General features: G+C 43.7%; 2 protein-coding genes and 1 long non-coding RNA gene across 7 annotated transcripts in view; 2 read left to right on the forward strand and 1 right to left on the reverse strand.

Moving 5' to 3' along the window:
* On the forward strand, window positions 1-19,843 carry CENPN (centromere protein N). 5 transcript variants are annotated; one of them, XM_084811950.1, is made up of 12 exons: window positions 312-411; window positions 492-671; window positions 3,933-4,113; window positions 7,837-7,882; window positions 9,871-9,930; window positions 10,663-10,739; window positions 11,059-11,235; window positions 11,438-11,539; window positions 12,950-13,007; window positions 13,444-13,556; window positions 16,640-16,763; window positions 17,926-19,843. In XM_084811950.1, exons 3-12 carry the CDS (start codon window positions 3,943-3,945, stop codon window positions 18,039-18,041), a joined length of 1,044 nt encoding a protein of 347 aa, XP_084668076.1. In that variant the 5' UTR covers window positions 312-411; window positions 492-671; window positions 3,933-3,942; the 3' UTR covers window positions 18,042-19,843. The 5 variants fall into 5 exon arrangements, with proteins under 5 accessions (XP_084668075.1, XP_084668076.1, XP_084668077.1 ...); XM_084811949.1 differs by lacking the exons at window positions 312-411; window positions 492-671 and adding an exon at window positions 1-278; XM_084811951.1 differs by lacking the exon at window positions 492-671 and having other exon boundaries at window positions 3,852-4,113.
* Window positions 19,577-21,228, reverse strand: LOC146339018 (uncharacterized). The gene is made up of 2 exons (XR_014784605.1): window positions 20,830-21,228; window positions 19,577-19,871 (listed from the first exon to the last, which is right to left on the reverse strand). It is a non-coding gene; the product is annotated as an uncharacterized LOC146339018 (long non-coding RNA).
* ATMIN (ATM interactor) overlaps window positions 21,073-23,324 on the forward strand; it is a 13,826-nt gene continuing 11,574 nt past the window's right edge. Inside the window, exon 1 of the mRNA XM_084811946.1 lies at window positions 21,073-21,633. Coding sequence (XP_084668072.1) covers window positions 21,382-21,633 — 252 coding nt within the window. The 5' untranslated portion in view covers window positions 21,073-21,381. The remainder of the gene's footprint in view (window positions 21,634-23,324) is intronic.

Genomic DNA, 23,324 nt, shown 5'->3' on the forward strand with positions numbered 1-23,324 from the left:
CCCCCGGCCACTTTTCTTTCTACCGTCGCGAACGCAGAAATAACGGCGACGTGGTAACAACTTGATAAGGAAGCGAAAAGCGGGGGTAGAGCCGCGTTCCCCAACTGTAGTGCCCGTCAGATGCGTTGGACTACAACTCCCAGCATGCCTCGGCCTCGTTGGGGAAGGGCAGCGGCAGAGCGCTTCCTCTTGTCGGTGCGGGTCAAGCACTGCGCAGCCGCCAGCGCGGCGCCACGGCGGTGATTGGCCGGCTGGATGAGAAGGCGCCAGCTGATTGGGTAATTCGAAGCGGAGCGGGCGGTTGGGCGCCCGAGGTGGCTGGCGGGAGGCGACGGGGATACTGAGGGGAAAGGAGGACGAGATGCCGAAGAGGCGGGTGCGGGGTCGGTGCGGCCAGAGCCCTCCACCGAAGTGAGTTGGGCGTGAGGGGAGACGTGCTGGGGGCCTCAGCGACGGGCCTCTGAAGTAACGCGGATTGTGTCTTCCCCCAGGGGGGAGCGGGAGCAGTTTATTTAGGCCGCAGTCCTATGCGCACCTGCCTGGGAGCACCTCCTTCCGAGTAGACATGCACAGCGCCGCGCTTGGTTGTATGCTTGCCCCTCTCTTTCTCCAAGGAGCTCGGTTCGGCGCCCGTGGCTCTCCCCGTATCATCCTCGCAACAACCCTGTGAGGTAGGATAGGGCTGGGAAAGAGTGACTAGTCACCCAGTGAGAGCTTCATGGCTGAGGCCGAGTGGGGAATTCAAACGCTGGGTATACCCATAAACCAGCCTTCCCCGACCTTATTATTATTACATTTGTATCCGGCCTTTTTTTTTTTTTTCCTCTTGCAAGGAACCCAAGGCGGCTTACATGATTCTCCTCTCCATTTTATCCCCACAACAACCCTGTGAGGTAGGTTAGGCTGAGAGGCAGGGACTGGCCCAGAGTCACTCAGCGAGCTTCGTGGCCGAGTGGGGACTAGAACCCAGATCTCCTGACTCCCAGTCCAACACTCTACTACACCGCACTGGCTGTCAACCTTATGCCTTGGGATTGCAACTCCCATAATTCCCAACCAGCATTGCCAGTAGCTGGGGCGTTATAGGAGTTGCAGTCCTAACACATCTGGAAGGCACCAGGTTGGGGAAGGCTGCCATAGGCAGTATGCTCTGTTTATATACTCATTAATATTTATATGCCACTTGGACGTACTAAAACAAATGACAGAACTTGCCCATAGGGAAAGTATGAATGCCCTTAGGGAAACATAGGCTTCCACCTGCTCATAGGGAGATCCCAAATGCCCACTGGGAAACATAGGGCTCTACTTGCCCATAGGGAAACATAGGCTTCTACCTGCCATAGGGCGATCCTGATCCCATAGGGAAGCCTGTGTTTCTCTATGGGCATTCAGGATCGCCCTATGGGCAGGTGGAAGCCTATGTTTCCCTATGCATTGAGGATCTCACTATGGGCAGGTAGAAGCATATATTTCCCTATGGCCATTTAGGATCTTCCAGAGGTAGGAAGAAGCCTGTGTTTCCCTATGGGCATTCATGCTTCCCCTGAGGGCAAGTACTGTAATTTGTTTTAGTATGTCCCTATGCCACTTCCCATTTGAAACAAATCCTGTTAAGTCGAGTGTGAATGACAAAATGCCCTCTTCTCAATAAAAACATAAGAATAGTTTTGCTGGATCCAGATGAAGTCTGTTTAACCCAGCAATCTGTTTCCAACATAGGCTGGCCAGATGGGTCTGGGCTTATACTCGGGGCATAATGATTATTGCCATCCACTTTTGTCCGTACCTAGTATTTGGTATTAATTATCTACACGTATATCTGCGCCTTTTCTCCAAGGAGCACAAGGCTGTGTTCATGGTTGCCCACCCCCTGTTCTGCCTTCACAACAGCCCTGTGGGGTAGGTTAGGCTGAGCAGAGAGTGGCCAGCCCAAGATCATCCAGTACACTTCATGGCTGGGTGGAGATTTAAAGACTGAATTAAGAAGAAAAAAAGAATGTAAGCCCTACAGATGATATTTTATTACAAAATCTAACAGTAGCATATAATAACACACTAATAATAAAAATCCTAGTAGGATTGATACTCTAAAATCTGTAACAAAATAAGCCAAACTTGTTTCAACGTGCAAGTCTTCATCGGTGGATTAGTAGCATTAAAACAATTATTTTTTTATACAAAACTTTAAATGGAAGGAGACTAAACAATTCTCTTCAGACCCCTTTTATAGATTAGCATCCTAAGTAAACAATTAATCTTCAATATAGTCATTGGGAAACGCTCTCAGAAACAATTACTGCTATAACAGTTGCTCACTGGTGGCTTTGAGGATAATATAGGAGAATGGAGGAGAAAGATTTTAAGGATAATGTCAACTATAGTACTTGTTTTTGGAGAGCTCCATTGGGGGTTCTCCACTCCCCCATAGGGAGGAAAGAGCAATCTGTATCAAGATCACTGGTGGGGATGGGGGGTGACCGCAGAGCTAGCATCACATGCAGCCCTTGGGGCCAAATAACGTGTTTACCCCTGCTGTATACTGTTTACATTTTTTTCTTTTTAATTCAGTTTTAGATTGTATAGTTGTTAAGAAATACTTGCCTTTTTTATGCTTGAGTGTTTCCCAACTCCTAATCTGACATTCTAATAAAATTGGGCATTCATGAAAACTCATTTTCTCTGCAAATAGCCTATTCTGAAGCAGGTTGCTTTAGTAAAGAGCCAGTGTGGTGTATTAAAGAAGTTAAAGGAGGTAAAGTGTTGAAGAAACTAATGCTTTGTGGTAAGGGTATTTCCTGCATGTGCTCAAACACTTTGTTATTTTTGCATGTTTCAGACATATCTTCTAACATTGCCCAGAGGAAAATAGGAATTGTATGCTTGTGATGCCCTGTTCTCTCAAAAATAACAAGGGTTAGAGTTCAGGGAGTGGTGAGACTGAGATTAGGGAGACCCAGGTCCAAGTCCTCATTCACCCACCAAGCTTGCTGTGTGTGACCCTGGGCAAGTCACACTCAGCATAACCTACCTCACAGGTTGTTGTGAGGATAAAATGGGGGAACAGACCACGTATGCTGCCTTGAGCTTCTTGGAGGAAAGAAAAGCATCTCATAGCTAAACATTGTAAAAATGTTTATCTCTGTATCCACTCTTGATAGCATTCTTAATGTTGTAAATGTCTATCATGTTGCCTCCCTACCCTCTTAAATGTCTTTTCTAAACAAACAAAAAAGCTTTAGCCTGTCTTTGTTCAGAAAGTTCTCCACCCATGATTATTTTAATTGGCTTGTTCTACTCTGTAATATGGTTTTAAGGTGAGCTGACCAGAATTGTACACAGTGGCCACATTCGCACATCATAATAAACCAGAATTCTAAAAGAAACTCTGAGTTATTGTGAACGAGGCACCATGCATGTTGCTTGATCACTCCACGGTCCTTCTGTCTGCTTTATTGTGAAGTAAAAACTGGGAGCTCTGATTTGTTCCTCCCTAAACAAGCCAGAATCGTAAGCCAAGAACAAATCATAGCGTATGACTCTGGCTTGTCTAGGGAAAGACAAGCTAGAGTTCCGGGTTAACACATCAGTATAAGCAAACCACAGACAGAAAATCCATGGTTTGTTAAGTTGCTCCCACTTGCAGGAGGAGCGAAGTGACAGCGATTGAGCAGTGTGCACCAACCCATTGGCTCCTTCACTATGTCAGAATTCTGGCTTCTTCTGATGTTTCAATGTAGCCAGTATTCCAGATGTGGATGCAATGTATATACAGTTGCATTACAATCCTTGCCATTTGTTTTGAATTATTTTCCTACTAATTCTTAACATTGAATTTAACTTTTTCGCAGCTGCTGCACACTATACATGACTACAAAATGTATTGTGAGATGCAGTACTTTGAAGGACAAAATCCCTATTTTATTTTGAAGGGTCTTCATTATGGATGAGACAGTAGCTGAATACATTAGGAGAACTGTACTGCGAATCCCACGTTCAGAAACAGGAAAAATGCTGGCCACATGGGGGTTTCTGTCCGAGACCCAGCTTCAGTCTTTAAACATTCATCAGTTAAAGGAAAATGTGTCCCAAGAAGTAGTTCAACTCTGTGAGGTGAGAACAAAATTTGGAAAGTGCCTTGTGAAACTTGTACAAATGTTTTGGTTTCATATCTTAGGATACAGTTCATAAAACTTACTTTTGTGTCATGGACTCATTTATTGATATGTATTATAATAAAGGTATAAAATGCTGGTGGGAATCATAGTACTATAAAATATAAAAGGTCAGTTGATGGCTTTTTATGGGAGCCTGTATTTTAAGACTGCTCTTAATATGACCTGATAGGAACCCCATTCATCCCTTCATTTAAAGGGGGACTATATTGGTCCAGTTCACACATCACAATACCCCAGAATTATTTAAAATTCTGGGTTATTGTGAACATGTCAGCATACTAGTGCATGTTTCCAGATTGTTCCCACTTGCAAGTGGGAACAGCTAAACAACCCAGGACAGTCCATGGGTTCCAACTCTGGCTTGTTGGGAGAGAGACAAGCCAGAGTTACTGACTTACACATCATGGCGCATGCAAACGTTGGTAAGTGGGAATGATCAGGCAGCATGCACTAACACAATGACGTGTTCACAATAACCCAGTTTAAAAAAAAAAAAAACTGGGTTATTGTGACCTGCAAACTCAGCCATTTACTTCAGTCTTACTCCTATTGTAACAGTTCCTAAAATGTTTAGGGTGCAATCCTACTGGGATTCTTATCAGCTTCCAAACTTGGAGGCTTACAGAAATCCTATGCAGAGTGGGAGGAGCGCGGAGGTAATCTTTGCCTACATGCTCCCCCCACTCTGTATTTCAGCCAGATGGGTGTTTTCGCCCATCTAGCTGAGGTGTCGGGGAGGGAAGGAGGCTGAGGATAGCTTGTATCGCCACTTCCCTAGTCCCCTCCCCTCTCACCGGTACACCCCCTTTCTGTCAAAGGTTGCCAGTGTGGTTGTCTCTGCGCTGGCTGTGAGGAAGGAGGAGTTATGGAGCTCGGACCCCTGTTTCTGACCTCAGATCTAGGAATCCGAAGTATCCTGTGGCCCCCTAGACCTTGTCTAGGAGCCATAGGATTGCTCTCTTAATGTAGTAAAATAGGTAAGTTTATAAGTGATACAGTTACAGCTGGCCCTCTCGATTCCTTTTGTTAGAGTACTACTTAATCATCCTTAAAGGTCAGTTGATGGCTTTTTATGGGAGCAAATTGTTTGATGGTTCCTTGCTACAGAAATTTTTCCTGTCTTCAGTGGAGGTCACTCCCTTACCCCCACATTTTTGGCGTGAAGAGCCATATGTGGGCACACACACACACATGTGCACATGCCTGCACATAACCCAGTGATCTGTATCAGGATTACTAGGGAAAAGAGTGGAGAGTCTTAGCAAACAAGTCATTAACTGAGTAGATGTGGACAAATGCATAGATATGTCCCTGTATGTTCAGAATAGCTTACTTCTGAGCAAGCCTGCATAGAATTTCAGAGTAGCCTTTTCCTTTTCCTCCAGCTCTTCCATTGGTGAGAGTGATTCCCTCAGCCTTCAAAATTACCTCACTCTTATCTCAGTTGACAGTTCCCTGCTACTGCTCCCCCGCTGTCAGAATGCTGACAGGAACAGTGGAATTCAAAACACTGGCAGCATTCTAGCTTCAGAAACAGGGTGCCTGACATAATTTTGCCAGCAGTTGCTGCCTTGGTAGGCTTTCATGGGGCAGAAAAGCCTTGATAATTTTAAAACCGCTTCTCAGAATTTCACCAAACTAATGAAAAGCACACCACTTCAACAAGCCTGAATAAAGTACATCAGTAGTTTTCCCCAGAATTTAAAAGAAATATATGATATGCAGAGCTGCAGCTTGAGTAAAAAGTACAAATGTGTCAATTTTCAGCACTTTTTAACTTGATGTATCTGTGGCAACTCGTCAGGTAAATTATGGATGCCAGGTTTCAAGTTATTAGATCTACAGGTGTCATTTTTATAAGCAGTAGAATTTTGAGGCTTATACCTGAAATAGAGGGTCATTCCCGTGCCCCTTTAATTTCAGTGACATTTATGTATTCTCTCACATACTTGGTAGGGATAATCAGCTGAAAAAATTAATTTCAACTTTGGAACAACTGAGCTTGCCTAATATTGTACTTGCAATTGGCATCAATTCATTGTTACCAAGTTGGAAAATTTTGTACAGAAAAATAAAGCTGGAAAATTTTCTACCCCACGTCACTGCCTCCCATCTATTCTTTATCTCTATATTTGTAAATCAAACAAATATTACAAAACCACCATATGTCTCTAGCGCACACTCCTCCAAAGGAAATTGAAACCTGGCTTGCATTGCCTCTGAAGCTTCTCACCACTCGGGGAATTGGTCCACATGCAATAATATGTTACCCAAATAGTTTGTAATCTTAATTACTATTAAATCTTTGCAAGGCTAATTATGCAGAAAATAGGACTGGACATGGCCCACAAGGAACAGGGTGGATTGATTTAATCAAACCGGGTTAAACCAATGATTTAAATCAGCAAAAAAGGTCGATTTAAATCACATTTTCTATTGAAACTTTTTCATATATTTCCTGATCAAGCATGTTAATTTACAATTCAATAGAGTTTCCTTCTTACAAGCACGTTTTGTATCGCTTGGTCTCACTGTATATATTTTGTATCCTTTCCTTTTTTACCTATAGAGAGAGTAACTTTAAAATATTCCCCTATAGGGTCTTTCTTACGACCAGGACCCGTTACAGTTTGAGGCCAAAAGCACAATCCTATACATGTCTAATTAGAAATAAGTTCCATTGAGTTCAGTGGGTCTTAAACCCAGGCAAGGGGTTATAGGATTGCAACCTATGTATGGGAATAGAGGAAGATGCACACTGGACAATTTTGGGTTTTGTTCTCATTACAGTGTTGTTCCTTTCTGCTTCACTCTGTCTTGACCCACCATCAGCCTCAGAAAAATAAAGTAGCAAAGAAAAATGAAATGCTCATGACTGATATGTTGAAGCAAGGTTTAATAATTACTAGGCAGACTAGAAGTTTATTTTCATCAGGTGAAAATGAAAAGCCTATGTTTGGTAGGTAGAGTGTAAATATTCATATTTGAGAAATGATCAGATTAATTCTTCCTTTCCAATGTATCTGGTAGAGGTGTTGATTCAGTTTAGAGATTAACTTTACAGCTAACAGGCATGTATCCAGATTGATTAATGGTAATCTAGTTATTAAGAGAGTTAGTATTTACATTATTTTTAAAAAATCAAACATTCCAGTTTAAATTTTATAAAAATCCAATGTGTGTGTTTTAAAAATCATCTTTTCTTATCCACCCTATATATCCTTCTGTCTGAGCTAACCCCTCTTCCTTCCTTGGCCCAGCTCCACCACTACATAAGAGCAGGAGAACAACAGTCCTATCCAGCTTGTGTCTTTGCATGTGACTTTAGTCAGAGAAACAGAAAGGTCAGAACTTTCAAAAAGCAAGAGCTGGTAGCTAGACTAGCTGCTCTTCCCAGTGCTAGCCAGATGGCTTCGTGTGGTGTGCACCACCCCAAGCTACAGACTCAGCTGATGCTGGGATGCTCCTCCTGGCAAGCAGAATCCCTTTCGCCATGCCTCTCCCAGTATGAAGAAAGGCAAAATGCCCAGTGAGATGACGTCAGTGGGCGTGGAGGGCCTGGCTGGGGATGAACAAAAACACAATTTTGTTTTACATGAATGAACGTATTGTATAAAAAGTGTAACCTTGCTCATGAGTTATTCATATTGTCTTGAAGGAAAACTGTGCAACTATCAAGCATGCAGCAGATCTAGACATAATTTGTAAGTAAAGTGCTGGTTTTATATACTGTAATTCGTTTCTGTAAAGACGACTTTTTATTTAGAAGAAACAACTTACATTTCAGATAAGCTTTTAGCATTTCCTTTTGATGAGATTAATATTTGTCTTGTCCATCACATAATTTTACATAAAAGGCAAAACAAGTCTAGTTTCACTTTTTAAGTAATATGAGGTAGTGGCATCTCCAATATCTTATACCTCTCTTGGCACCTGGCAGGCTCCCTGCCCCTCCTGATTTTTATTTTATTTCTTAAGATTACAAAATGAATAAATTAACTGGGTGGCTGGAATGCCATAAACTGAAGTGGTACCATCCAGCACTACCTTTATTTGGGTACAAAAGAGTGGGTTTTGTTTTCGAAGCTCAGATTTTATTGTACCTAACCTTGGACTTCAGTTCTTGGGCAAGTTACTTTTTAGTCTCACTAGTGCCTTTTGAGAAAAGAGTGTTTTGTAACTGGCTGTACCCACCATGGCAGCCATTGTATGAATGGGCAAGCCCCTCCCCCCAGCAGCCATTTTGTTTGAGCACCTGTGACACTCCTTCTAAATTCCAAATTGAGCACCCATGACACTCCTTCTAAATGCCACTGGCCCCAAAAGGTTGTGGGCTCCTGAGATAGTGGATCATTTCCATTTTTCCTTAATCTATTATTTTTGTTACACCATGGTGCTTAGCCCAGTTGTCTGTGCCATCTTGACAAGGGAAGGAATAGACTTCAGCAACCCATAGCCAGTAATCATATGTAACAAGTGAACAATCCAAAATTAAAGTAGTTACTACAAGGCAAAGATTTAATTTCTATAGAGAACATGGTATACGTCCACCCTTGATTAAGTTCTTAACAGATAAGAAAAGGGATGCTCTTTCCAGCCCTGTCTTCATTCAGAAGAAAGTTTCACTACTCAGCTAGGCTTACTCCCACATAAGTGTGCTTAGAATTATAGTACTGCTGATTTGCATTTAGAATAGCTCACTAATTAAATGCTTGTTTGAATGTTTGTCACACTCAGAAGATTTGAATTGCTTTGAAGAGTCTTAATAGTATTTTGGTGTGGTCCCAGATAGCTATTTATATTGACCCTGGGAAAGCTCTGTTATAAATGAGGGCCTGTTAAATTATTGGTTATCTTAGGATAAATACCCTTTATCCTAAGATAATTTCTTGTTTATTTTTTCAAAGATTGCATCAGAGACTGAAAGAATCCCAACCAATGGCATGATCAGGAGCTTATATTTCCCTGCCTCTCTTATTTTGTAATAATTGTGTAAATATTTGTTTTTAGAAATAATAATTGTTTGCATGGGGTGGGGTTATACTTGATGATCACTTGCAGGCTCAATTTTGCTCCTAAAGCAACTTCATTTGGTCATAAGTGGCCCTATGCAAATGTAATCAGGATGTGATACAAATCTGATCATTTGAGTTCTTAGGAAAGTAAACAGTGAGAAGAATGTTATCTGTGGTATAACCTACAATGTTGCTATTTTTTTGCATATTCTGGAATGAAAGAGGGCCACAGCCATTTTGCTGGTTGAGAAGGTCTTTCAGAAATGCACTGGTTTCTCAGCCCCTTTCTCCCCCCTACATCCCCCCTCCAAAAAAACCAACCCTGATCTCATGCCATCTGAAAACACATGCTCCAGTCCTGTGAAGCTCTTTCACTGCAGGTCGACACCAGCATTGTTATAGAACCTATTTTAGAACCTGATTGTCTGTGAAGGGTTTTGGATTGTTCTACAGGGGTTAGAGAATAGAAATCAGCTCCCAGTAAGACGATGAACTTCCTTTGTGTAATTAATAGCAAAGCTGTTAACTAATCAACAAGGTATTACAGCTGAAATTTCCTAGAATTCCTTGATTGTATAGACAGGAGTTGCTAGCTCATGACAATAACCTCAGAGTCTTGGTTGTGTTAACAAGCACTCTGTTTGCTTCAGTGCTACTAATCAGACATTTTCCCTCAGATAACTACACATATAGGGACAAAAAGCTTTGGACTGTTTACCAGATGACTAGAGAAGAAGGTAAGGAAGGGTTCATTGTTCTCTGAAAACGTAACTAACTGAAGTGCCCATTCCTATACATCTGAATATATTAAAATGTATTTTCTCATGTTTATGTGATAGTATGTGTTCCCTACATTTGTCTTGACTTCTGCTTACAATATATAGTTTCCTCGTAGCTGTAGAAATCACATTTCTTCTTACAAAAGTACATAATCTTTAGGAGCTAGAAATATCTAATTTGCATCTTAACCACCAGTCACATTTGATATTAAATGAAATATTAAAGGAGTGATCATTATGTGTTATAACATTGTCCATGTTCAGTATTCTATAGCTTTATTTTGCGTATCCTAACAGTGGCACTGTAAAGTAGATAACTGTATCAACCATCTTACAAAACATGCAACTTGCTGTAAAATCCCAAAGTCTTGGGCTTTTTTTCTTTCCAAACATTTAATTCTTTTGAAAAGCTCAAATTATTGATGTATGAACTGTGCTGATTGTTGAGATAATACAAATGAAGGATAAATAAAATGTTATAATATATCTAGACTACGGTATTGTGTGTTAACTGAAGTTTATAGTTAAAGGTACACATTCTTCCCTCCCATAATAAATGGTATTTGCCATGAAAATAAATACACAGCCATCAGTATAAAACTACTGTGTCGCTTTTGACCTAATTGAAATAAGGTATAGAAGTTATGTCTGGAATAAAGTATAATTTAATAGGTTGTATTTTATTGGCAGGTGATGAAAATTACTTTTTTGACTTGGTGGATTTCAAAAAGAAATTTAAAAAAAGTCTTCAGTCAGCTCTGAAAAATGTAAGAATAAACAGAGGTTTTACTTATCATCCTGCTGTATTAAAATAATGTAAATGTAAAGCAATTTGAAATTACAAGGGGGGAAATTGTATCTTCTGAAAAGTGATCACATGCTTCAGGGCGTACAACTCCTTTTATAAGCAGTAGAAACAAACGTTTTGAAGTAGTTTGCGATCTTTGTTTCCATTGCAATTCACATATAAGAAATAACTATGTCTATCCCTCTACACAATCTTTTAACTATGGTGAGCTCACTGCTTTGGGTGCCTAACTCTGCTACCTACACTGCAATGTAAATTTTTCCTTACCTTTAAATCAGGTAACTGTCAGCTTTAAAGAATATGAAGACAATGCAATATGGATTCGAATTGCTTGGGGAACACAGTATACAAAACCAAACCAATATAAGCCAACCTATGTTGTTTACCACTCACAGACTCCTTATGTCTTCATATCCAACTCCAAGAATAGGAGCTGCATACCTTTGATTTTTCAGGTAAATATACTTTCCTTCTTAAAGATTTACATTCTGTCATCTTGAAGGTAATTCCTAAATTTAGTTGTACCAAGAATGAATGACAGTGGATGTTTGGTTCTCTGATCTTTTGCAGAATTATATGATCTGGGAATTTAAATATACTTAAATATGAAATTATTATAGTGTTTCAGTGTCATTTATAAAACATTTTCATTTGAAGGCCCTGTTGCTTGCTGCCAGTTACAATGACATCCATGAAATGGACTTCCGAAGCCGTTGTTTAGATTCCCTTAAAGATATTTTACTTAAGCGGTATAGCCAGGTGAGCTACTTCATTATTCTGTTCTAAGCCAAATCTTGGAGTTTTGTTTTAGGCCTGGCTCTAAACTTCTCAGGTGGGGAAGTGGCTTATTCCAAGAGATCACATTACAGTACTATAGTACTGAACAGTCTTTCAGGGAACAATCGTATGGCCGCTAGTCAGCAGCTAGACAGGCATAGGATACGTTGGTTTCCAGGAACAGACCTTAGAGCCCGTGCTCCAAGGTTAGTTCCCAGAGAACTGACCTTCCCCCCCTTCCGCGCTACCTTGCAGGCAGCACGGAACAGCTCAGAGCTCCACACTTGGAAGAGGAGCATGGAGCAACCAAGTCAGGGCATTCCGGGGGGCGTTCTGAGGCAGGGAAGGCAGAAATGCCAGCACAACACATCCTATTTCTCGTCCAGCAGCCTCCCCCCCTGCACGGCCTTCCTGCGGCTAGAGAGCTGAAATTGGCTTCAAATGCAGGGCAGGAGAAGCGCGGAGGGAATGATTCCCTCCATGCTTCTCCTGCCCTGCATTGGATAGGCGGTAGCCTCTGTGTTTGGAGGCGGCCGCCTATTCCCATAGGATTGCGCCCTCACCTCAGTAAGGTAAACTTACCACCAGACAGAATTAGTTTCCCAACTTCTTGTTTCTAAAGGCATTCCTCAATTCTTAATCATTAGCTGAATAGTAAATTGGAATTTTAAATTTTTGCACTATTATTACTTAACCTCCAAAGGTACCGATGCTGCAACTGTGATCACTGAACATTCACTTTCCATTTCTGAATAGCAATTCAGTGGGCTTTGTTCAGTCTTTATGACTGAACAGGGAATTCCAATGTGTGTATAGAGTGTAGGGCCATGTGTGACAGTCCCCGACTTCCCGAGCATTGCCAGATTAAGCGGGAAGGTCTGAAGGCATCTATACTTTTCAGCTGAACACACATAGACACCTCTCTGTGTTTGGGAGCCCCGGGGGGGGGGGGGGGGGGGCTGGCACACGTGGGGATATTGGGGGCAGGGGGCAGTAGAGCCCCATGCTCCCTACACAACTTGGAATTCCACAAGTTGGAATAATCTGAACAGGAATATAACGAGAGTTGTATGTAATCAATGCATGTTCCTGCAACATTAATCATCACTAGCTTCCTATTGCTTTTAAAGAGAAGAGGATATACTTCAGAATATTTCCTAAAATATACCTAGGGCACAATCCTATGCATGTTTAGACAGAAATAAGAGCCATGTTTAGACATAGCTGCCTAGGGGATGCTGGGAGTTGTAGGACTGATTTCAGTATAAACATACATAGGATTGTGCCCTTAATCGTAAGCTTGAAATACTTATTTCTAATAGTCATTCATTATAGATGAAAATACACTAAGTTAATGTTCTGGTATTCTTTTTTTCCTCCCCTCTTTCCCAGAGCTTTCAAACTCATCACCCACGACCTCTACAAGAAAAAAACAGCACCCTGGAAAGTGGTATCTATACTACCTTGCTATATATAGCTTTACATCAAAATAGCTTATTTAAATATTAAGACTTCTGGCCATCACTGAGACCACCCTCATTGCATGGCCATCTTTGTTGGGCTGCCCATATCCTCTCTGTGTGCACAGCAAGAAGTTTAGTATATGCAGGAGCATGCCTTCAAGCAGCACCCAGCATGTTTGTTTCACCAGCTTCTAGTTTCCTCTGGTACTAGCTTAATTAGACTATTATTGGGTAAAAGGATTGTAAGGCTACAGCGCAACTCAGAGTTCAGCATACTTGAATGACACCGGACTGAGCATGCATGCTTAACTCTATGTTTCACCATGGCCTCTATGTCATTGGAATTATCTTCACTTCTGAATGTCACTTTGAAAAATAATATTTAATATTTTACATGAGTTAATATAGTTCTGCATTTTCCAGTGGATCCAAGGATAATTCAGGAAGATAAACATGAAAAGGACAGAATTCAGAGAATTAATAGGGAAGCCTTTGGTGATGGTCCTCAGCCAAAATTAGAGTTTGCACAATACAAGGTAAAAACTAGATTTAAAGCATATTTTGGCAGTACAAACAATAGAAGTTTATATGTACATTCTTCAAAATATATTTTGTATAGTATGTTGCATTCCTTATGGTTTTTTCTAGGGCTGCAATGTTTAGCCAGCTGTTTAGATTAACTTATAAAAACACTTCATCAGTTAAAAAGGATCCTCTACTCATATGAACCAGATTTTTTTAAAAAAATGTGTTAATTACTCTAATATCAGAATCTACAAAGCTAGATGACAGGCACCGTCTTAGAGAGGGCATTCCCCCTTCTCTCTGATATAGAAAGGAATACCTCTTCTAAGATCATGCTGGCTATGAGATGTGCATTCACCTTTGAACAAGTATTTTATTCATATGCAAGCATATGCAGGTTTCACCTAATGCAAATTCTACGTTTGCTCGCAAGTAAGTCACTGTAAAGTGAAATTTACTCCCATATAAGTATGCATAGGATTGTAGCCTAAGGGTGCAATCCTATGGCTGCTAGACAGCCATAGGATTGTTTGGTTTTCAGGAATCGACCTCAGAGCCCATGCTCAGAAATCGGCTCCCGGAAAGCCACCTCCCTGCCCCCTCACCAGCCCCCTTGTAGGCAGGGTGGATTGTCCCTGGGCTCTGCGCTCAGAAGAGCAGCGTGGAGCGGGGCAAAAGGGGGCATTCCTGGGGGCAGGGAGTGTGGAAGTGCAGGTACAACGCTTCCCATGTGTTGTCCGGCCTCCCTCCCATGCTCCAAAGTCCCACGGCTAGACAGCCGAAATAGGCCATTTAGCCATGACTGCAGGGCAGCTGGAGCATGGAGGAGGAGATCACCTCCACACTGTGCCCACCCTGCATTAGATAGGCGGTTGCCTCCGAGTTCAGAGGCAGCTGCCTATCCCGATAGGATTGCTCCTGAAAACCCATATGATTGATTGACTAAGGGTGCAATCCTGTGCATATTTAGACAGAAAAACGTCCTATAGCTCCCCATGCTGGCCGGGGAATACTGGGACTTGTAGGACTTTTTTTATGTCTAAATGTGCACAGGATTGTACCCTTAAGTTTTTTTTTCCATGGGTGACAGCCATATAACTTCCCAAAGATAAGGCAACTGTCAATTTGTAGTTCTCATTGCGCTTGTGAAAAAGTGTTGATTAGCTTCTGAGTTTTGCATGAAAAGGAAAGGAAAGGTTCCTCCTGTGCAAGCACCCGGTCATTACTGACCCCTAGAGGGACGCCGCTTTCACTGGCGTTTTCATGGCAGACTGTAGCGGGGTGGTTTGCCATTGCCTTCCCCAGTCGTGACTACCTTTCCCCCAGCAAGCTGGGTCCTCATTTTACCGACCTCGGAAGGATGGAAGGCTGAGTCGACCTGAGCCAGCTACCTGGGACCCAGCTTCCGCTGGGAATGAACTCAGGTCGTGGGGAGAGTTTCGGTTGCAATACTGCCGCCTACCACTCTGCATGAGTCACCTCTAATTATACATTTTTTCAACATGTAGCTTTTTAGGGATGCAGTCCAAAACCTTAGGCATAGTGCCTTCTCCATTCTCTTTTATTAAGGGAAATATTCCACACACGGTGGGATTTCCCATTGTGCATGCAGATCATTCCCCAGCATATAGAATAGAAAAATTCTATACACAGTGGAAATGTTGAACCATGGCCATGGAATTTAAAGCATTTCTCATATCTCAGTAGGCTACAGTCCAAAAACAGTCATGTTCTGGGGCTGAAATCATTCCAGCGCTTAATGCATCCATCACTGTAGCCAGTAGCAATACCAAGTAGGTAAATTAGAATGTATGCTTAGTTGCAACAAGAACAAGAATTGCTTCACCGGCTATGTTTTTTGCTTGTGAATGATAGGATGTTAGTCGTAGTTGCCTGTCTGCCACAGGGGGGCGCCCTTCGCCTTTTTTTCATTTGCACATGTCATTTCTTGCACTTGTCTTAATACGATGCTAGTAATGAAGTTTGGAGGGTATGAATAAAGTATTTCTGGCTTATGAAAATGAACTCTAAACTGCAAGTCAATCATAGTGTAAATAAAGTTATATTAGGGCGACATATTTTTCTTTTAAAACACTATATACGGATTCAGGCAAAAATACAAATACTACAGCATCCCTGTCTCCTGTCTGTCTTTACGTACACACACCACACCACCTCAAATTGAAATCTAGCCAAAATGCTAGACACACACAGGACAAGGTATAAGTTTTGATCAAGTATTTCTCCAGGTGTTAGTATAGTGATACTGAACTTAGTCATTTTCAACTTTAATCACATCTCATGTAAGGCGCAATTCTATGGAAATAGTCAGCCACCTCCAAACTCGGAGGCGGCTGACTATCCAGGGCAGGGTGGGTGGAGCACATAGGGTATCTTCTTTGTGCTCCAGACGCCCTGCATTTCTGGCTAGACAGCCGATTTTGGCTGTCTAACTGGGGCACCTCGGAGCGGGGGGGGGGGCAGACGGAGGCCAGATGGCGCATGGGAAGCATCATAATGGCACTTCCGCAGTCCCCGCCCTGCCCCCAAGAACGCCCCCTTTTTGGCCGCTCCACACTGCTCTCCTGAGTGTGGAGCAAGGGATGACCCATGCCTCTTACAAGGGGGCGAAGAGTTGGAGTTCTGGGATCTGAGCTCAGAGCGCTGGCTCCAATCTCAGTTCCCAGAAACCGAAAAATCCTATGGCCATAGGATTGCGCCCTTAAGAATGTATACCAATTAATGCTTTGCCTGATATGAAATTACTTAAATTACTTTTTTACCTTGCAAATTACTGTGTTCTCATATACAGATTGCGATATAGTAAAAGCCCAGATACTTTGAAAGGGGATTGTAAATTCTGGGGAAGTTGACATGGGTTATTTGTATTACATGTTTGAAACTAAAGAAAATGCTTAAAGGTCTTTTGAAAAGGGAGTGTGGCATGATATTGTAAGCCAAGACTCAAGAATATAACTATGTGTTCTCCAAAAATGAAGGGAAGTCATTTTAGGACTTCCAACTATAAAAGTGATTTGATTTATTATGCACTATGAAGGGCTCTTTTATACCCATTGATTGTTTTGGCTTATAGCTTGAAACAATGTTCAGAAGTGAACAAGAAAAGGTCATCTTGAATAATAAAGAGCCATTTAGATGTATGATCAAGTTTTCTAGTCCTCATCTTTTAGAAGCACTGAAGTCCCTAGCACCTTCTGGTAAGTGTTCTAGTGGTGGCAAAGCCAGAGAACAATTGTGTAAGCAATTACCATATTGTAGTATATTCTGTAAACATATGTGTGTGAATAAGTAGTCTGTAGAAGCAGTGATTCCCCGTGCTATGGTGTATGTTCTCCATTTCAACAGCTCCACTGCCAAACATCTTTATAAACTCTCTGGGCTGGATCCAGATTTAGTCAAGAGTAGACCAGCTGAAATCAGTGTAACATTATTAGTCATGACTGATCTGTTCCATTGACTTCATTGGGTTTACTCGAAATATGACAATCTGGATCCAACTCCTCATGTTTAAAAACTGGTTTGGAAGTTTTAATGACAGCTGCTAATAAGACAACTGCCAAAATAAACTTTTTAGCACTGCTCAGCCCACCGTGTGTCAAAATTTGAATTGAGCAACATTGACTGTGCCAGTTATTTCATTCCAACATAAGCCAAGATGCAGGTATAGGATTCCTGAACTCGCTCATTTTTAACCCCCTTGGCAGAGGTTCCCTTTGGGCACCTCAGCTGCTCACTACCACTCATTTGCCTGTTCCTTGATTCTCACATGGGGGTGAGCAGCTGAAGTGCATCAGCAAAGAATTCTTACAGAGCCTGCTGCTGTTCACCTTAGAAAGGAGGGAGTTAAAGAATACTGTGCTTGCATCAAAGCTTGGGAGAGAGCAACTGGAGTACATATTTGGGAAGTGCAGGGGGAGTATCAGACTATTCTAGGAGGGGCAGATGAGTCCTCTAGGGGCTGAACTTGACTCATGGGCCTCTAGTGCTTTCATGCAATAATCTTATCTTGCTGGCAATCGTGTAGAGCTCTTGTATAGGTGGTTTGATAAAGTTACTAATATTCAGCTATACAGCCAGAGAGAAATGTTGCTGTCAGAGGACTAGTGGGCAGTAATCATTTAGAACTTCTCATAGACACAATGCAAAATACCCATTATAAATCACTATAGTAGTTCAAAATAAAATACAAATGTATATACTAGAAGAACAGCTGTACTAGCGTGTAGTAGCAAAAATGACCATTCTGGGACACGTGCCAACGAACACTTGATTTGTTCTTTGGTTATACCAAATGTGCTTAAAGAGCTACAAAGAACTATATAGAGAATTGGTTCTAATTGTATTTTCTTCTAATTCTAGGGATGGCAGATGCTCCCCTTTCACCATTACTTACTTGCATCACCCAAAAAGCTAGGAATTATTTTAAAATCAGAGAGAGAAAAGGTGCACTTTCTCAAAGCCTTGCAGGTCAATGACATTTTTAAAGTAGACTAAAGAACAAATAACTGTATTTCTCCTGACTGCTTAACTGTTATTTTCTGCTGAAGAGAAATGACATGGAATCTACTTTCCCAAGCTTTTGACAATTGAACTGGTGAAATTACAATGACAGAACAAATTATCATCTTTGGCAGGCTAAAACCTGCTAGCTGGTGTGACCTGTTGACAAGAGTCGGTGTATACTTCCTATACAGTGACTAGCTGATCTCTTTGTTACCGTTGCACATTATAACAGGAGCTTTTTCTCTGTGGCAAGCCATATGATAAAGCTTTCAGAAAATGAACAAATCACTAACATTGCCTTTAGGGTGCTCAATAGGTTAAACAAAGGGTGGTTTGCTAGTGAAAATCCTCATATTCTTAAAATGGTATTAAAATAAATAAACTTGACACTCAGTGTTCAGTTGATTTTAAACAATTTAGCTAATTGCTATGTAAACAGGTATTTGACCCATGTATGATAAAACTCAAGGCCTACCAATTAAATAAAGCTGATAATTGTGTCTAATTTTTTCACAAGTGTAAATAACAGCAATTATTTTTATAGACACTTCCCACTTAATAGCATGCTTATCAGGAGAACCAGAATCAATTATGTCTTCCTTGTTCGCTATTCCACACAATTAGCGTATTTAAAACTTTTTGCCCCCAAAGTTAGTCATCAGTACTGTATGAAATGAGGGTGATAAGACACATACAAATTCAGGCTGTGGATAATTAGACCAATTTCGAAACAGGCAACCATTTAATGACTAAGCACTAAGCCATATTTCAGCACACTGCAAAGTGTAAATGTGTAATTGGCACCATCATAGTGGCTTTATATGCTTTAAATCTGTGTGTGTGTGTGTGTCTTTGGTAAATCAGAATCTGTTTTCTAAAGAAGGTTGGAAGACGGTGTATTTTGGAGAATTAAAGATTTACTTCAATCTTGTATTTAACAACATGCCTAGTAGCCATAGGCAACAAGAAATTCCATACAGGCAAATAAGTGGAGTGGTGGAGGATGGATCTCTCCATCTCTCTTTCACCTGGTTTCCGTGCAGGCCATGGAGAACTCTCTGCCCCTCTTCCACCTGGTTTCCGTGCAGGCCATGGAGAAAGGGAAGCGTGTCCCTCGGCTCCATCCCTCCGCCTGCCCAACTGGTAAAAGTCAGTGGTGTTTTTAACTCGTCTGCTAAGAGACTAGTAGCCTGCTTTTTCATGCTGGCTGTAGAGGAAGAGGCTTCCCCTCCATCACCACCAGCATGGAAATACAGCTAGTAAAAAAACCTGTAGGCTAGTAACTGTGTAGGCTTATTTATCGTAAGTGCAGAGAAATCGGTACTTTCCATTTAAAACAAAAATGCTAATGCCAACTAATATAAAACCCAAGTGGTATAGCTATTCCTTTTTCCTTAATGTAAGCCTGTTTTAGATTTGGTCCTCCTGTTCTTGTATATTTTCCTAAGATGAGTTGTGTGGAAGTTAATCTGAAATTAGTTAGAAATTAGACTTTTTTCCAAGTAAGTTCACATATAGAGTGTGTGTCAAACCACATTGACAGCAGGCTGCAGAATGTTGGGGTAGGGAGTTAAGATTAGAGGTTTCAACTGCACGGATGTTTTAACTAAGTTTTTAGTGAAAAGTATGTATTTTAACTTTATTGCATTATTTGTGATTTGAAATCCGTGACAGAAATGGATAGTTATCCTTTGCACTGGGATTTTTCATAGACTGTAGTTGCTCTTTGGCACTGTGTGTGTCGCAGGAAAGAAATAAAGCTGCTGTTAATACACTTCAGTTGTATTTGTGTATCTTCACATCTGTAAATATAAATAAAAACTTCCTTTGTAAAAGGTAGTTTTGCTTAATTATTGCTATTTCATTCCATTTTTATCCTGCCATGACTTCAAGGAGCTCAGGACAGCATATGTGCTTCTCCCCACACCCACCCTATTCTTGTCTCACCCTGTGGTTAGGCTGACAGATGGTATCTACCCCAAGATCATCCAGTGAGCTTGACAGTGCTGTCCTATACATGTCTACTCAGAAGTTAAGTCCCAGTGGGACTTAATCCCAGGTAAGTATAAGATTGCAGCCAAATGGTGCAATCCGGTGCATGTTTAGCCATAAAAAAAAAGTCCTACAACTCCCAGCATCCCTCCACCCAGCCATGCTGACTGGGCATGTTGGGAATTGTAGGACTTTTTTCTGACTAAACATGTAAAAGGATTGCATGCTCTGTTGCCTAAATACGACCCTAATCAAATATGAGTTGGCACCTTAAAGATTAATACGTTTAATATGGCATAGGTTTCTGTGGACTAGAGTCCACTGCATCAAATCCATAATGTGTGTCCTTCATTGGCAAGTATATATACACATAGATGATGAGAGGTCAAATTAAACGTTTAAGGTGCCTTAAGACTTTCTTGTTTTTGCTGCAACAAACTGTTACCCCTCTGGAAATGGATATAACCAAATACAGCATTTCTGTTTTATGTATAAAGTGAATAAGGAGGCGGTAAACTAGATCATGCATTTGTGTACAGTAACAGCTTTATTCCAGAGAACTAGATTTAGACTAGAGTTGTGGCTCCGAGTCTTAATGTCAGCCATAGACTTACTTTGTGGTTGAACACCTAGCTTGGCCTTTTAATGTATTTATTTACAACCCAGTTTCCTGCCAAAAAATGGTTAACTCAAGGCAGCTGACAGTAAAATCCAGATTGAAAAGCTTAAAACAAATACATTAAAGCCACGGGTGAAAATTTCTCTCACCTCCGGGGCTGCCGCATGTGCGTAAAAACACCAAATCGTAACGGGCATTTAGCCCCGCGCCGGTTGCCGTCAGAAGGCGGGGTTCCACGGCCTGCGGGGCGGCTGCACTCCGGGAAGTTCTCTGCGGCCCGCAGCGCGCACATCCTCACGAGCGCGCCTGTAACTGAGGTCGCCGTTGGCCCCGATTTGCGGGCGCCCTAGCCCTCTTCCCGACCCGGGGCGGAGTCCTACGCGAAGCGGACCGTTCGCGGTAGGGGAGAAGCGGGCCGGGACACTGGAGCCGAGGCCCCCGCAGCAACCGAGGAGCCCGCCGCGCCGCGCGCGCGCGCGCGCGCCCCCGAAAGCGCCCCTCGCCGCCCGAGCGGCGCGTGGGCCGAGCCGCTCTTCCGGGCGGCCCCCGTCACGTGCCCCGCGGGCGCGCGGAAGGGCCCGCCGCGAGCGCGCGCGAGCTGCCCGCCGCTCCCGCCGCCGGCTTCCGCCCCTCGCCTTCCCCCGCCGCCGCCGCCCGCCGGAAGCGCCCGGCCGGCCGGTCTGGCAACGGCCGAGCGCGACATGGCGGCCGCGACGCGGGAGCCCGCCGGGCGCGCCGGCCTGGGCTTGGGGCTCGGGCGCCCGCCCCGCGCGGCGCCCCGCGGCGCCCGCGAGCGCCCGGCCAGCCCCTGGGAGCTGGTGAAGCCCTCCGTGACGGAGCTCTCGCGGGCCGTCCGCAGCAACATCCTGTGCACGGTGCCCGGCTGCGGCAAGGTGCTGCCCAACCCGCCGGCGCTGGGCATGCACCTCAGCAAGGCCCACCGCCTGCAGCAGGTAAGCGCCGCCCGCCCGCCGCCGCGGGGCGCGTCCCTTCTCCCCGGGAACGGCTTGCCGCAGCGACTCCCTCCGCGGCGCGCGTGCTTCCCACGCCCCTCGGCGGCCTTCCCAGTGCTGCAGCGCGGAGGCGCCCTTCCTTTCCCCCGCCACGCGTAACCTCGGCGACCCTCCCAGTGCTCTGCCCCAGAAACGCCCTCCCTCCCGCCGCCCTTCCCGGCCTTACCCCAGAGACGCCCCCCTCCGATGCTGTACCTTGGAGGCAGACCCCTGACTGACTGACGGGTGGATTGATTGCATTTATGCCCCTTGCAAGGAACCCAAGGCGGCTTACATTATCCTCCTCTCCGTTTCATCCTCACAACAACAACCCTGTGAGGTGGGCTGGGCTGAGAGCCTGTGACTGGCCCAAAGTCGCCCAGTGAGCTTCCGTGGCCGAGTGGGGACTAGAACCCGGTTCTCCCGGCTCCCGGTCCAATACGCTTGCCACTACACCACACTGGCTCTGGCACCACTCTTCCTCTTGCAAGGCACCCAAGGCGGCTTACATTATCCTCCTCTCCACTTTATCCTCACAACAGCAGCCCTGTGAGGTGGGTTGGGCTGAGAGTCTGTGACTGGCCCAGAGTCACCCAGTGAGCTTCCATGGCCGAGTGGGGTCTAGAACCCAGATCTCCCGGCTCCCAGTCCGTCACTCTCACCACTACACTACACTGGCTCTTTTCCTTTTGACGGGCTCCGCCCTTTTCCTCCCTACTTGGATTCCTGCGTTGAGCAGGGGGTTGGACTCGATGGCCTTGTAGGACCCTTCCAACCCTACTATTCTACGATTCCGTTTATTATTATTTATTTATTATCTTTATATCCCCCCCTTTTTTTTTCTTCCTTGACGAACCCAAGGCGGTGTACCCTGTGAGGTAGGCTGGGCTGAGAGCCTGTGACTGGCCCAGAGTCACCCAGTGAGCTTCCATGGCCAAGTGGGGACTAGAACCCGGATCTCCCGGCTCCCAGTCCAACACGCTAGCCACTACACCACACTGGCTCTCTAATGTTACCTTTTTCTCCGGTTCTCTTAGAGATGTCTTACCTTAGAGACACACACACACACCCCTGTGCTTTACCTTGGCGACCCCCCTCTCTCCCTCCAGTGATTTACCTTGGAGGCCTTTCCAACACTGTAATTCAAAGATGCCCTTTCTTCCCCCCGTCATGCTTTACCTCAGCGACCCCCTTCCACCAGTGCTTTATCTCGGAGACCCCCTACCTCCCTCCGAGACACATCCCCTCAACGCTTTACCTTGGAGATCCCCCTTTTCCTCCTGCTTTCTAATCTTTTACCTTGGAGACACCCCCCACCCCGAGCTTTACCTTGGAGACCCCCCTATCCCCCTCCAGTGATTTACCTCCGAGACCTTTCCAGTGCTGTAATTTGGGGATGCCCTTCTTTTCCCCTGTAACGCTTAACCTTAGCGACCCTTCCAGTGCTCTACCTCAGAAACCCCCTCCCTCCCTCCCTCCACCCTTCCCAGTCTTACCTTGGAGACACCTCCCTCCAATACTTTACTTTGGAGACCCCTTTTCCTCTTCTAATGTTTTGCCTCAGAGACCCTCTCACTGTCAGGATTTCCTTTGCCCCCAGTGAACTTCAAACCCGGAACCAAACACAGACAAAAGACTTCAATTTACAGCTT

Source organism: Heloderma suspectum, chromosome 8 (genome assembly GCF_057233095.1).
Source record: "Heloderma suspectum isolate Gila_16-S chromosome 8, 16-S_ref, whole genome shotgun sequence".
NCBI classification, from domain to species: domain Eukaryota; kingdom Metazoa; phylum Chordata; class Lepidosauria; order Squamata; family Helodermatidae; genus Heloderma; species Heloderma suspectum.